The 16,789-nt window shown below is 33.5% G+C and overlaps 1 protein-coding gene across 1 annotated transcript; it reads left to right on the forward strand.

Moving 5' to 3' along the window:
- The first annotated feature begins 12,911 nt into the window (after positions 1 to 12,911).
- Positions 12,912 to 15,466, forward strand: LOC149968697 (uncharacterized). The gene is made up of 2 exons (XM_090154972.1): positions 12,912 to 13,870; positions 14,247 to 15,466. Exons 1-2 carry the CDS (start codon positions 12,950 to 12,952, stop codon positions 15,291 to 15,293), a joined length of 1,968 nt encoding a protein of 655 aa, XP_090011098.1. The 5' UTR covers positions 12,912 to 12,949; the 3' UTR covers positions 15,294 to 15,466.
- The last annotated feature ends 1,323 nt before the right edge of the window (positions 15,467 to 16,789 follow it).

Below are 16,789 nucleotides of genomic sequence, written 5' to 3' on the forward strand. Positions count from 1 at the left end.
ATTTTTTTAGACTACCTCAATAATCAAGACCCTTCTATACAATTCACGTACGAAATCGAACAAGATAAAAAAAATCCACTTTCTAGACAATTTAATTGAAAAGAAAAAACAAATACAACCCTCTTTATTTAGAAAACCATTCTCTGTGTACTACCCCCACATTCTAATTCTAATCATCCCCAATGTCAAAAAATTACCGCGTTTCATTCTTATATCTACAGAGCCTATAAAATCTACCAAAACGAAAGTTCGTTAAAAAAATAAATATGCCTAATAGGTGTTTTCATAATATCCGGCTATGTTGTTTCCCCCCCGACAAAAATTGCCTCCTCAGTCTTTGATGGGAGTTCAGTTCAGTACGTTCCAGTTCTAAAACCATCGGCGCGACTCGCATGAATGTACGTCAATAAGCTGCCAAACATGTTTCCCGAAAAATCAATAAAAATTAAAGACTACCGCTAGTTACATGTCCCTTCCTTGAGTATACCACCTCCTAGGCTGTTCTTTGATGGGATTTTATGAAAACACCTATTACAGCGATTGCGAAGATAATATAATAGCAAGAATTAACTCTAAAGTAAAAAGCAGACTTTCAATTAATTCAAACACAAATATCCCATTTGAAAAAAATAAAAAACCATATACAATAATCCCATATGTAAAAAACTATTCGGAAAAAATCGGCAACCTCTTATGTAAAACCAATGTCAAGCCAGTATTCAAACCCGGCAATAAACTCATCTCTACAATCGACCCAAAAAAAAGATAAAATCCCTAAATCAGATAAATATGGAATATATAAAATAAATTGCAATTGTAACGGTATATACATAGGTCAAACAAAACGAAACTTCAAATTCCGCCTAAACCAACATCAAAATGATGTAAAATATAATAAACATTTTCTTCCGCCCTAGCCGAACATATAAAAAAACAACCCCTCCCACAATATCTTGTTTGACGAAAGCAAAATTATTTGTAAAACCGATAAATTTAAAAAATTAGACATTAGAGAATCCTTAGAAATTGTTAACCAAAAAAATCATTTGTAACCTTTAATTGCGACGATGGACCAAGTTCTTTTTTGGGCAATTTCTGGAACACGTGACCAAGGGGAGTTGCGTGACGAACTTTCGCATTTCCCAGTACACGCCCGATGATGTGGTTGGTGTCTAAGGCTCTAGCCGACACCATATCGTGGGACTCTAAAAAACGCCTGATGATGTTACCGTATGGTTAACGAAACTAGTCGGGGGAATATTTTTAAATTAAAATATTTTTAACTTTTCACTATGCAGCAGTGGTATTTTAATTTTAAAAAGTAATTTTAATGCATAGGTTAGAACAACAAAAAGAACATTATCAGTCACTTCATCCATATAAACAATGCGGCCTCGGTTTTGAATACTTTTCCGCCGGGCTCCTTGCTCGAGGAATGTTTGTTTTCTCTACTATAATTGGTTACATGTTGATTTTAAATAATATTTATTCGCACTGTATTTTGATATTCGTTAACAATGAAACCATATCCGAAATGAGTTTTTCCATTTATCTAAAAATCTTTCCGTAACATTTTAAAATAATAATGTTTATTCAAATTTAATCTATTGAGTTATCTAGTTTCCTTATATTGTGGCGATCATTCTATTATCAACAGTATAAGTAACAGTAAAAATAAATTTGACAATTATCAAAAATGATTGTTCATAATGTAAACAATCATTTCAAAATAGTTTTAAAATATTTTAAAACACGCTTTTCAATCTCTTTCAATACATAATTGAATAAATAACTGCGTTCGTTATATAAGGAGTTCAAATATATAAAGGGCTGTATGAAATTATTATTTATTTAATATATATACATACAACATATATGAATTGTATGTATATATATTGAATTCGTCTAGAGTCTCAACTTTTCATCTACTTGTCACGTCAACCGTGTTATTTCTCCTCGGGAAAAAATTCATGTTTTAACTAATCATTGATTAATACGAGAACTGTGTTCCAGGTAACAAAACCAAATCAAATTAATAATGATACCGGACTGCATTGAGATTTTTTAGAATTACACAACGCTAGATAATATTAACCAAAATTAGGATAAAATGGGTAATTGTGTTTATTTTGAAAAAACTTAGCTGTTAATTTAACCAATGTATCAACTAACTCAAATTGAAAACCAGATTGAAAACTTTTGGGTGGTTCTGAAATTTACAAGTACCTAAATTTTACAGCTACTCAAATACGTCAGAACAGCCCACTAAAATAGATCCTTACGTTGAGAAAGGTAGGACAATGGCTACGATGGCGCGTGTAAATTATTGAACTTGAAAAACGCTTTATCGGTTCGTAATCCAAATTCTGATAACGCGATAAGTGTCGAATTCTCTTTCCGATTTGGTTGATTGTTTTCGCTCCTTCGTCCGATTCAATAAATTATTTCTTCGGAAAAATTACATTTAATATTTTTACTAAATTATAATTATTTTCGGAAATGTGGTATTGTTAATAATAATATTTAAGTTATTTTAACTTTTAAAAGTGCCAACTTAGTCCAGTCGATTTAAAATAAAAAGTGTTGTACGTAGTACAAACCCTAAATCACCTGGACTAACCCTATATTGTTTAAAAATACTGTTAAAGGTTCGTCTTTCTTTGTCGAAAAACGTAATTCTGAAACTTAATATCGGCCAATAAATGTATAACAGAGTCAATTCTTTGAGCACGCGCTCTTGATATATTGGCAGATTGTCGGTCACGGTTCAAAATGAAACTATATGTCACGGGCATTTAAGTACACACAATCCCACTGATGTATTAACTTTATTTTAAATATTAAATTTAAATTTGAACAAATTTCCAATCATCTTGAATATGAACTTAATAAATCCCAAGAGGAATGTTATCGGAAAAGAATTATTTGAGTTACCTGGTTTTGAAAATAAGGTGGCGAAACGCGAACACTTTAATGTAAATTAATTTAAAAAAAAACCAAGTTTTTCGAGTTACCTGGTTTTGGAAATAAGGTGGCGAAACGCGAACACGGGCATTTAAATTATTTTTTATAAAAACCAAGCGTTTCGAGTTACCTGGTTTTGGAAATAAGGTAGCGAAACGCGAACACGTTAATTTAAATTAATTTTTATAAAAACCAAGTGTTTCGCGTTACCTGGTTTTGGAAATAAGGTAGCGAAACGCGAACACGTTCATTTAAATTAATTTGTATAAAAACCAAGCGTTTCGAGTTACCTTGTTTTGGAAATAAGGTAGCGAAACGCGAACACGTTCATTTAAATTAATTTGTATAAAAACCAAGTTTTTCGAGTTACCTGGTTTTGTAAATAAGGTGGAGAAACGCGAACACGGGCATTTAAATTATTTTTTATAAAAACCAAGCGTTTCGAGTTACCTGGTTTTGGAAATAAGGTAGCGAAACGCGAACACGTTAATTTAAATTAATTTTTATAAAAACCAAGTGTTTCGCGTTACCTGGTTTTGGAAATAAGGTAGCGAAACGCGAACACGTTCATTTAAATTAATTTGTATAAAAACCAAGTTTTTCGAGTTACCTGGTTTTGTAAATAAGGTGGCGAAACGCGAACACGTTCGTTTAAATTAATTTGTATAAAAACCAAGTTTTTCGAGTTACCTGGTTTTGGAAATAAGGTAGCGAAACGCGAACGAGTTAGATGGCACCTGTATCAATTGACACGAAATTAAAATATGACAATAGTGCTTACGCGGGTGGGGGTTACATTTAATTGAAAATCGACCCACTTCTCGGGCTCCGATTCCAAAAATTACGAAAATCCCGTCGAGGTTATAATAGTGCCTACCGATTGAGATATCAATCGCCTTTGTACCACTAACGTACCGCAAGCAATCGTGTGTACGGCAGCTGGTCAAAAAAATATTTAGTGGCACACTTATTCTTAACTTCTGGGCATAACAAATATTTAGGGTCACACTTATTTTTTACGCGCCTGTTCATACGTTATTCTTATTTCAGGCAGGCTTTCAATGGAATGCGAATATAGCTTCAGCGCGTAAAGAATTCAGGTATGACGCGAAATGGCTAATTAACTCACTTAAAATTAACTTTTTCCAACGCAGCTGCAACCTAAGCTCGAATGGGCCTAGATGTAACAAAACTGGTGGTTTTGATCAAATCTTACTTACCTACTTCCTGTCGTACGACGTGCGTAAAAAGGACGTTAAACGTGCGTAAAACGTTGGGGGTCACACTTATTGTTACTTCTGGGAACACATTGAAAGCTTGGCGCGAACGGCCTTGAAAAATGCGAGAGGGAAACTGGCGTTTAGAACTCTATAGACATGCGGATTTACAATGTCGGAAGTTGCGGGGGTCCGTATACGCTCTCCAAAAAACCTCACTTAGAATTAAAATTAAGCAACGTAATTGCAAATCTAGGGAAACCACCGCTATTCAAAAATATAACTATCATGAAAATCGGACTTAAATTAAGGAACGTTATGTAGACTTTTATGCGAAAATATAAATCCGCGAAAATTGGGGTCCCGAAAATTAACCAGGAAACTATACTTAATGTTAATATTTACTGATATAACTGAAGTTGTAGATCCACTGAATCCTAACCTAACCAAAATTATTTTTTAACGTTAACGGACTTAATTTTAAATTAAATATCTACCACACAAAGCGAAACCACAAAAAATAGTAAAGTTGGGCATTAGCCCAACTTTTCGGGCTCCGATCCCTAAACTACGAAAATCCCGTCGAGGCTATAATAGTGCCTACCGATTGAGATATCAATCGCCTTTGTACCACTAATGTGCCGCGAGCAATCGTGTGTACGGCAGTAGGTGGTCGTAATACACACAAATCCCTAAGGATTGTGTGTAAAAAGAAGCGCGTTCTCAAATACTTCAACGATACTACAGAGAGAAACCACCGATCATTTTTGGAATCACCCACTGATTCAATCTTTATTTATAATTATTTTTATTGCATTTTAATTATAATTTATTTATATAAAATTTTTTATTTACTTACGTATAATTTTTATTTAAAATTATTTATACTTATTTTATTTATATTTACCTATATTTCTTATTTAAAAACTATTATATTCAATATTTATTTATTATTATATTTATATTCAATATTTATTAATAATTATATTTATACTCAATATTTATTTATTATCATATTTATTTTCAATATTTATTATTATATTTATATTCAATATTTATTTATTTATTATTATATTTATATTCAATATTTATTTATTTATTATTTTATTTATATTCAATATTTATTTTATATTTTGTTTATAATCAATATTTATTTATAATTTTATTCAATATTTATTTATTCTTTTATTCAATATTTATTTATAATTTTATTCAATATTTATTTATTCTTTTATTCAATATGTATTTATATTTTTATTCAATATTTATTTATATTTTTATTCAATATTTATTTATATTTTTATTCAATATTTATTTATATTTTTATTCAATATTTATTTATATTTTTATTCAGTATTATTTATGTTTTTATTCAATATTATTTATGTTTTTATTCAATATTTATTTATATTTTTATTCAATATTTATTTATTATTATATTCAATATTTATTTATTATTATATTCAATATTTATTTATTATTATATTCAATATTTATGTATTATTATATTCAATATTTATTTATTATTATATTCAATATTTATTTATTATTATATTCAATATTTATTTATTATTATATTCAATATGTATTTATATTTATATTTATATTCAATATGTATTTATATTTATATTTATATTTATATCCAATATTTATTTATTATTATATTCAATATTTATTTATTATTATATTCAAAATTAATTTGGCGATAAATTAGGCTATTTTTAAATAGTTGGCGATAAATTTGGCTATTTTATAACAGTTGGCGATAAATTGGGCTATTTTCAAACCACTGGCGATATATTGGGCTATTTTTAAATAGTTGGCGATAAATTGGGGCTATTTTCAAACAGTTGGCGATAGGTTTGGCTATTTTTAAATCGCTGGCGATATATTGGGCTATTTTTAAAGAGTGTTATAATTTGAGCTAGATTTATAACCCGGGCTACCACCGGCTACTTCTATTAACCTTTGAGTGGACTAGCGAAGTTTTAACCACGAAACAACATGTGTTAAAGGGGAACCCACTTCGATCTTCAGACGAATTTAATTTCTGCACTACGAAACGGATATTTCCACTTACCTTTAACGAACTCTTAGTTCTTCGTTGAAAATACGTCTTTCATTTAATTATCTCATAGAAAAACTACTCCCATTAAATTAGCTAATTGTGTCGTCAGTGCGCGCATTGATAAGATAACACCAGCTTCGAAACTACAATTCGCGTCAAATAAAGGGGATTGCGGATCCAAGATGTAATTTCATGAGTTATCAAATCTGTGACAGACCATTCTGTAAACCTAAACTCGCTCTGTAGATACCTTGACTTAGCTATAGTCTAGATAACAATAGAAATTCGCAAAAAAAGACTATCTTACGAAACAACAGGACTGTGTTCACAGAATTTCGGGATAATATGAATTATACTATTTAACCCTAACAATAAAGTATACAAGGTGTTTCAAAGAAGTCTGGCACCAATTTGCAGGCGTGTTCTTTGGGTAACCCGGAGTGAAAAAGGTCCTTAGAAACGTTTTCCTAAATTGAACCGTATCCGGGTAATGGGCCATCAAAACTTTGCCACCAAAACGTTCAAAAACGCGCCAATATGCAATTTATATTGTTTCTTGGACCCAATTATTTCCTTTTACCAAGAATATTATTTATCGAAAGAGATAACAAAACGATCACTAGTATATAAAGTTTGTTATTAAAATGAAAGAAGTAAGCTACGTGTAGAAATACGTTTTAAGAATAACAGGGTGTTTCTAAGAGACTACGCCTATTAAAACAAGGGAATTATTGAATTTCGTTTTATTTCTTCAAATGCCAAAAGTACAAATTGAACTGAATTGAAAAAAATTTTGAAAATGATCACCTGGGGCATAAACATATCATTCTTGAACCCGTTCGAACATTCGAGGTGTGTTGCCAATTCGCGACCGAAAACTATGTTTGCGCTCCCTAACGGCGACGGGCGGAACTACTCGTTGGAGGAAGGTAGCATTTTACGAACTTAAGCAGACGCTTGACGTAATTAGATCCCTTTTATGGTTCGGCACCGTCATCTAGACCCGTTTCTGACGCGAATAGTTTCACAGCGATCAATTACGCGTTGTAGTAGGCCGTCAATGTTGCTAACTTCAGTCTTGTGTACCAATTTTTCAAAATGTCCCCAGAAATAAAAGTTAGCTATGTGTAGAAATTCCTGTTCATTGAGTAACAAGGAGTAAAAACGTCTTATGAGATAAGTTAATATAAATTTCTACTAGCAAAAGCTTATAAAGATATTTAAAATAATGTCAAATTCATGCAAATTGTTCACACAGAAATAAAACTATTGAATCCAAAATTATTTAACCACCCTTATTATTGCTCTAAAGCCAGGGTTTAAAAAAAGCTGGGTTTTTTGAAAAATACCCAGCCCAGTGGGTTTTTTAGGGTTTTTCGGGTTTTATTGGGTATTTATGGGTTTTATTGGGTTTTTTATTTTAAAAATATTAAATATATTATGTTTATTAAATTATTATTGTTTATTAAATATATTATGTTTATTAAATATATTATGTTTATTAAATATATTATGTTTATTAAATATATTATGTTTATTAAATGTATTATGTTTATTAAATATATTATGTTTATTAAATATATTATGTTTATTAAATATATTATGTTTATTAAATATATTATGTTTATTAAATATATTATGTTTATTAAATATATTATGTTTATTAAATATATTATGTTTATTAAATATTGTATTGTTTCTAGAAAATATATTTTATTTTCAAGAAACAATTTAATTTTACAATTTTACATTTGAAAAGGCAATGAAACTTGTGAAAGTCTATAGATATTTCTGCGCTGAACCAAAATACTCGCAAATAGTCTAATAGAGTAGTAGCACTATCTGTAGCTTTGGCCATGGTCGCCATTTTGGTCGCAAATTTTTATCTATATGAAAGAGCATGGGTGACGTACTAGGACGTCACAGTGCCATTACTCTATAAAGATTTAGATATGAGGTTGTTTAGATAATAAAAGTAATAAAAATCTTACTCTTACAAGGAGAGTACCCGAGGTGGTTATCTCCGATTTGGTTCAAACTCGGGTGGTAAGTAGACCTTCATGTAACTTGAAAATGCCTAAAAGGGTGGACAAGAATCTGCTTTCATATAACAATATTTTTCAACAAATTAAAAAAGGTTCATCAATTAGATACATAATTCAGAACATGGCTAAATCTGGTACCTTTGGACCAATATACGTAAATTTTGGTAAAAATGAGAAAATATACATATATTGGGTAAATACGAGTTATCAGTTTTTAAGTTGTTAAAAACATTTTTCGTTGCCATGGCTAAACGAAAGTACATTCTTGTAATGTCCACCCTTTTAGGGATTTTCAAGTTACATGAAGGTCTACTTACCACCCGAGTTTGAACAAAATTGGAGATAAACACCTCGGGTAGACTCCTTGTTAGTAAAGGTGTATGGTCTTTTTAAGTTCTTAACAAGTTGTAAGAATATTTTTAAATTTCTAAAATACTAAACATCTAAAAATTTTCCACTCGAGTTTTTTAAAATTCAAAACTTTGAATGTGGGTTTTTTAAGTGGGTTTTTAAGTTGGTTTTTCAAGTAGGTAATACCAAAAAAAAACCATGGGTTTTTTGGGCTGGGTTTTTTTTAATTCGAACCCTGTCTAAATAAGCCCTTTTCACACGAGCCAACTTTTCAAATAAAAGGGCTGAGTCAGCAAAAATGGATCATTGATCCATTTTTTCTCGCGTACTTTTTTGGTGGATCAACTCATCGAACTTTTATTCACACAAGCCAACTAGGTGACTCAACACAATTTGACTCATCTAGTTGTATCAAAAAGTTGACTCTTGTGAAAAGGCTTTATTATAGTTAGTCAGTATTGGGTATGGTTGTTTATAAGTGAGGGTGAAAATACTATTAGGTGTGCTTTTTTTTAAACTTTTCCCGTATTTAGTTAAGCCTAGGCCATTTGTTTATATGAAAAAAAAAACAATGCATATAGTTACTCAACTTTAATGACTTCATTATTAACTTAAGCATTAAGAAATTCTACTTACTTATTTGTTGTGATGATAATTTTATCTGCATTGCAATTTCTGGCAAATTCCGATTTATGAGTAAACCACGACCTAACCGTTACTCTTTGTTATTTGGTATTAATATGTAACACAGGCGCTCCTTAAACGACCCTTTAGATGCAACATAGATGTTCCATGTTCAACAGATGTCCTATGGACATATAGAGTACGGATTAGACCATTTAGAGTACACGTTGAACATCTATATGGCATTTGTAAATATGTAAATAGCATCTAAGTCATACATAAGGAACATAGGCATTTTATGTGTTCAAACGAGGTTTTAAGGCGCTCTTTAGATGTCATAAAGATTTGCAGTGGTATAGGCAATGTATATTGGTCATAAGTAAAAGAAAAAATATATATTAGCCATTTCATCATATCTAACAAAGGGGTTGTACTGTTGTACAGGTTGAAATTCAATCTTGAAACTTGAACTTGTAAATTATACTAGAAATATAGACCCAGATTGCCCCCCAAATGACAACCCTGGCGACGCCACTGCCCCCTTAACGAAATTTTTCTGGCTACGGGCCTGGAAATATACTGCTAACAGTTCCATAATGAATTATCTATGATATTTACCAAAGAAAGTCTTGTATCACGAATGATGAAAATAATTCTATAATTTTAACTATTAAAATTAACGGTGAAAATATTCGAAATCGACTGTTATACAATAAAATATATTTTATTGTGAAAAAGTCGATTTCAAATATTTTCACCGTTATTATACACAAGCTAAAACGCCTTCTAGAATAATTATTAAGATTAATACAAATGAAACCCTTGGTAAAATTTAAAATTTATGTATGTTGCATTTCTGCCTAACCGACTTTTCTGTTTTTACTAATTTACAAAAATATTCTGTGAAAATTCAGCACAGTTAGAAACTAAAACTTTTTTTGTAAAAACTACAGATTTTTCTCTCAGTGTAGCAATAATTTTTTCTAATTATTTTAAATTGAGTCATTTAGATCATGATTCTGGCCGGACTTGGTGGTCGGAACTCCAGACTTGCAAGTTCTACCAGTATCTTTGTTTTTAATGCTCCAGACGCTGATTGCCGTGATTTATCTTAATCGTTTCACTTAGGGCTTAAAGCCATTTTTAAGCGTTTTATATATTTAACATGCAAGTACGTGTTAAATCTAATTGTAGAAGTCGATACATGTTAGCCCTAACTCTAGATGGCGATAATCGTGAGTCGGCCTTAATGATTATAAGGGACCCCAAAAACAGTTTCGCGGGAGGACCCCGAACCCATAGCTACGTCACAGAGAAAGCTACTATTTTTAAAATATAATTTATCAAAAACCAATTTTATATTCTAAATAAATAAATGTAGTGGATTTTATTTCTCTTTAACTTCATTTGAATTGCTTGTGTATTTAACTTTAATTAATACTAAACACACTGGAACCGTATAGGAACCGGAACCGATTGGTTTTAAATTTTGAGAACCGGAACCGAAACTGGAACCGATAAATTAAAATTTTAAGAACCGGAACTGATAAAGCAAAAATTTATGTACCGGAACCGGATCCGGAACAGAGATAGTCCAAAAAAGTGGAACCGTTGCATCCCTACCATCATCTAGATGTGATTAATTGAAAAGCTGCCACCAATTTCACATGGATTTTAACATTTTTTAATAGAATTGCATTAAATTTCCTAGTATTGTATTTTACTTCTCGATTTCGTAAAAGCATTTCAAGTGTAATTGCTTTTTAAATTTGCTCCTAAACTCATAATAGACCTTTCAGTTTATAATAAAAAACGTTCGTTTTTTATTCCGAATTTGAACTGTTTTTTATTTGTCATAATTTTTCGCAGTGTGCTTCTCGGTAGACTTTTCAATTAATTTGAAATTGAAACCATTTGCTTAACCCATTTTTATAGAATTTTTTCTTTACATTTTCTTTTACTTTTCATTTTTTATAGTTAAATCTTTTTAGGAAAGTACAAAAAGTAGCCCCAACAAGACAATTTGCATTTAAATTTGTATGCAAATTTCTGCGTACTCATGCCCTAATTGTTTTTTAATAATCTTAATTGATGCGCCGTTACCACAATTTATTCTTAGTTCAGTGAAAGGTTCCAACAGCTTGGAGCTAGGTAAGGTGGTCGAATTCGATTCCGTTTTCAATTATTTATTGACTTTCCTGTAACGTTTGTTGACTCTAAACACTTCCGAAGATGCTAAATTGTATACCGAAATAGTAGGGTGATTGATAATTTATGGTGTGAACGATTAGATAAAAACGTGTCAATGGCATGCAAACCCTAAGCCTAACGAATAGCGATAAATTGTATACTTCGGATTAGCTTAAGAATATTTTTCATGTGTTTACTCGGTCATTATTGACATTGCTTCGCACCAGAAAGGGAGTCGCCGTTAACGCCATTTCTACTCACTGGGTCAGTCATTTTCGCTTACGCAGTGGTGATGGTTTATTTTGGAAAATTCCTTCCATGTTTTAGGCTTTAGACACCAGCACACACACAATCACTGATTAATCAAGTTTGATATGTGTAACGGCCACGCCAATGGGGGGATACGTGGGGACAGGGGTGGTGTATCCTGACCACCCGTTGGGGGATTGGTGATCGTCCTCAAACGGCCTTCCACAAACTCTGCCTCCCAGACGCTTAGGATCACAGGAGTGAGTTTAGGCGAATCGGACGATTGAGACGACCTTGAAATGATAGTCAATAGACGCTAGTCGCGCTGCTCTCAGTACTCATTACGCCACACCCTCTCTCTTCCTCTATCTCTCTTCGTACAACACTCGAAGGGCAGAAACATTTCACACGCCGTACGCAGTCGCGGGTAAGGGTCGTTGTCGGGCCGGGCCTTTTTTAATTTTAAAATAAAAAAACCCGGCTCGACCCAGACCCGATTGAAATTAGCCCGACCCGAAATTTTCAAAAATTAAATTTGCCCGATCCGACTCATAAAAGTTAAATTTATTTCTGCCTGTCCAGGCCCGAAGTGGGCTCGGGCCGGGTCGTGCATAAAAAGCCCGATTCAATCCCTTCTCCTTTATTAGAAAAAATTCCAAAAGTAACTTTTTTGTATAATACGAAACCGTTATTTCAATTAATGTGTGTAAATATAAAACTTAAAAATTGTTTTGTTTTGTTTTTAATTAATACTCTTTTTTGACCATTTTAATTAAATATACTTAATGTGATTAAGTCATAGCTCTACATTTTGGCGCGAAACTAAGGTATTTTGATCGATTTCACAGTAACGTTTTTGCACGCGACACTACCTTTTACATTTTGAGGTATGGCAGGTTTATTTACCTACTTTTATACCCTCACATGGCGACGTATTTTCAAGTTACTTGTTGGTTTTTCTAGGCACTATGATATCCTTGGCAAGGCTTAGTTTTCCCACTGGTGCGTTTAGGATAAAATAAGATTAGGTAGCGAGAGAGTTTGTGACCCATTAAAATTCGGAACTGTTGCTACGTTTAGTCAAAAAAAATTTGTCGTACGAGGTATAATTTTAATTAATTTATAATTTATATTCCGCTGTGCAGTAAAGACAATTCGGTGTTTCTTTCCAGGCAACAATATTTCAGTAATATTTTGAAGAACCCTCCATTTGCTGCAGAAAATATTTAAAACTGCAATAAATGGCTTCCTTCAACCGTGTTTGGAAAAGCGATTCAAGCTTTTACGTAGAAAATCGTCGCAATTTAGACGAACGTTTCACCGTCGCCTTGAACAACAGTAATTACAAGCAACGTCAGTACTGGGATCTGAAATTCACAACCGACAGCAATCTGGTCATTTCGGTAACTGGGGAACAGATATGCAACAGTACATTGGCAGCCAATTTTGTGGAAATTTCCCTGAAGCATTCAAAAATGAATTTGCCGGATTACGAGCTAGCAAACAAAAAGGTCACCTTGAACTATAATACCTGCAAAACGTTCACGGTCGTCATGGAAGCTTCCAAAATCATAGAGAAAGAACGTTACATCAATGTAGCACTGACAGTTGGTTCCACTGGAAGGTCGATAAGTTCATTTTCAGTGAAGAAAAACGCGTTGGAGGACACGCCCCCTGCTGACTTCGTCATCAAAACCGACTCCGGTGATTTCCCTTGTAGCAAACTAGTTTTGACTAATAGTTCGGACTACTTTAAGGCCATGTTGGGATCTGAGCAGAAGGAATCCTTGGAAAGCGTCCTTCACTGGGAGAATGTCTTCGACGGGGACACGGTCCGGGATTTAATTCATTACATGTACACCGGAAGTACACCGCCCAATTTGTCCAACACGCTCTTTTCCTTGTTGGAAGTGTCCCGGATGTGCGTGATTCCAGATTTGCAAACCCTCTGTGTGGCTGCAGTCACGGATGGCATAAATGAGGACAGTGTGTTGGAGACCTTAGTTGTTGCTGAAAACTACGAATTGCGCAGAGTGGCGGAAGCGGCTTTGAATTGGATCGTGGATCACTTGAACCACTTCGACGGAGATCCCAGCCAGATTCCCGCTTGGAACGACATCGAACCAGAAGTGGCGAAGCGTTTACTGGCGTTATTCATCCAGGTAATCTATTGGGGAAATTTTATTTAATGCAAAGTCAACTAATGAGGTCTGCCTAAAAGCATTGTGCTTAAGCAGGATACACGACGATAAAAATGTTTTTTTACTACATTAAAGTGTTACACTCGTGTAACTTCAGACATATATACCGTGCTATATATGAATAAAACTGAAATGTGGGATCTCCGTGTATTATAGCCCCACAGTCATGTCGTGTGGCCTGCTTCATCAGAAATCATTCATTTTTTTTTATTCACCGAATTTGTTTCCTACCTTCCTTTAAACAGTCTCTAAATTTCCAATAAATGTTTTTGGTTACCCTGGTAAATTGTGTTGCTAGTTCCGATTTCACTGATTCATAATTTTTCTCTTCATTCAGTCTATTGGCAGTTGTTGGAGAAAGCTCGTATCAGATAAAATGTTGATTCCCTCATCGGGGGACGCGTGGAGCGCTACAGGGAAATTCTACCTACATTGCCTAGAAAAAGAGTTTCTCCTCGCCCTTAGGGTCAACGGTAACCCCAAGCAATGTCAATTTTGGAAAATGAAACTCAAATACCTAGGCCATGGTAGGCGGAATCGCGAGTGGTTCCCGCCAAATTATAAATTATGGGTGACTGCGGAATACGACGGTGGAATCGCCAAAAAACCCAATTTCTGCGAATTGGAAACTACAAGGCTTGGCTATCATGACAGTGGGAAAGGAAAGATTCTACTCGGGGAAAAGAATCACAGACGTTTCAATATGAAAATAGATTTGGGTTATGTGGGCCATGACACGGACACCATTGTCTTCATGAGACTCGGCTATGACGAGGAAACGCAAGGTGAACTACTGACCACAAAAAGAACGAAGAATCGGATTAAAAAAAGAAAATTTGTTTGCCGGCCAAAGAGCATTCGTAAGAGAAATCCCCGGATGGATTTCGTCATCGAGACCGCGACCGGTCCAATTCGTTGCCACAAGGCCGTGCTGTCATCCGCGTCCGAATACTTCAAGATGATGTTCGAATGGCAAGACCGAGACAACGTTCTTCGTTGGGTCGACCAGTTCGACGCGGACACTGTCCAGGACTTGTTGCAATACTTGTACCACGGTCGCGTCACTCCCACCATCTCCACCACTCTCTATTCTTTGCTGGAAGTGGCCCACTTGTGCTGGCTCGAAGACCTGAAGGACATTTGCGTCGCCGAAATCGGCGGCCAACTTAGTCAAGACAACGTCGTGGCCGCTTTAGTCTTGGCGGAGAAGTACGAGTCGCGAGAATTGACAAAATTAGCGCTGCATTTCATGGCTGAGCTGTACCAAACATTTGACCTCGAACCGAGACGAATTCGCGGTTGGGCACAATTGGAACCCCAGATGGCCAAGAGCATACTATTAACCTTCATAAAAATAGTTAAGAGCAAACACGTTCAAGAATAAACTATACTAAATTTTAGTAAAAACCCTGATACAGTAGCCCAAGAATTTATTTTATTTTAATTTTTCTAATGTACAGAATAAGATTTATATCTAGGTTAAGTACGCCTTGTATATTGTTCAAATGTAGGGCTACAAAAAACCTTTGAACTCGCAATATATATAATAAAAACGAATTGGTGATCGTAGTATTTGAATGTGGCTCTATCGCGGAAACTTTTCACGAGTACAACATACAACAAGTTTTCCTTTTACATATTAAGGCTTATCAAAAACACGACGTTCTGTTTACAGGTTAAATGTTTCCATTATTCTAACAAACACTATATGAACAGTAACTTGCAGGTCCTGCCTCTCAGATACATTACTTCTTGGCGATTTCCTTGACGATTTTTTATTGAAGCGCCTATTACTGATTGTTTTGGCAATAGATATATCTTAGTAGTGACGGATAAAAAAATTACAATAGAAATTTATTGGATATAATACCAACTGGATTCATCAGGTTGAATCTACCATTATTGGGTATTTTTAAATGAATGTTAAAAACATATGAAAACCTGCTGTCCTTAATATATCCCAAAACTGACTTAAATATAAATTGCATAGGGAATTTAATCCTACTAACAAGAGTGTATTATAACTCCATTAGTAAGATGTGGTGGAACTTCATTGCCGGTGTTATACATTCTCTAAACGCCAAGGTTTTTTGAGTCGCAGCCTTTTCCTTCCACACTGGTTATTGGTACACGAAGATAGGAGTTTTTTTCATAGTTCGTCCCCTTAGTGAAAGACTCAAATATAGTGTCTGTTTGTGGTAAATAATATGCTTGACGACGTGAGACTAAAATTGTGCCACTATACACTAACGTCAGTTATTTAAGCCTCTATACTTAAGTATTCGAACTCAGCTGGAAAAAATGTTTTTATGATTTTATCCAATCTTGCTTGGAAGACAATTTTCAGAAGGTTTTTCTTTGGTAAACACTTCATTTCGGGAAAATACACCTTTTATACTAACAATGATATTTTTAAGTAATCCTTAATAAAATTTTCATTAATATCTATTCCAAAAATTTTTAACACTACGATTTAACAATGTAGGAAATGCTAAAGGTATTACCAATTCATCGTAAATTTTTATTATTTATTTTTACGAACAAACATTTTCGAAAAAGGAGCCTCTTAAGCTTGTGTTTATCTCAGCCCTGATGTTTTCAGGCCTTGAATAAGAAGTTAGCATTTTTATTTAATAAAGTCGTAATTTTGGCTTAGTTGTATGGTTTTGTGGATCTGTTACAAATATTAGGCCAGGATCATTTGAGGCCTGAGGTGGTGCCTTGGGTATTAGCCTAGCTGATTATAGCCTAGCTGATTATTATCATTATTATTATTACGATGCACATGTAAAGTTGATATAATAATTTTCATATGCTAGTGATTTTTGGGGATAAACCTAATTATTTTAATAGTTTTTATAAAATATCCTTAAATTATCT

Source organism: Leiobunum rupestre, chromosome 1 (genome assembly GCF_980474605.1).
Source record: "Leiobunum rupestre chromosome 1, qqLeiRupe1.1.hap1, whole genome shotgun sequence".
Lineage (NCBI taxonomy): Eukaryota > Metazoa > Arthropoda > Arachnida > Opiliones > Sclerosomatidae > Leiobunum > Leiobunum rupestre.

Excerpts from the sequence above, each read along its gene's own strand:
- LOC149968697 (XM_090154972.1), top strand. The coding sequence starts at position 12,950 with ATGGCTTCCTTCAACCGTGTTTGGAAAAGCGATTCAAGCTTTTACGTA. Across the intron at positions 13,871-14,246 it reads TACTGGCGTTATTCATCCAG|TCTATTGGCAGTTGTTGGAG; the intron begins GTAATCTATTGG and ends CTCTTCATTCAG.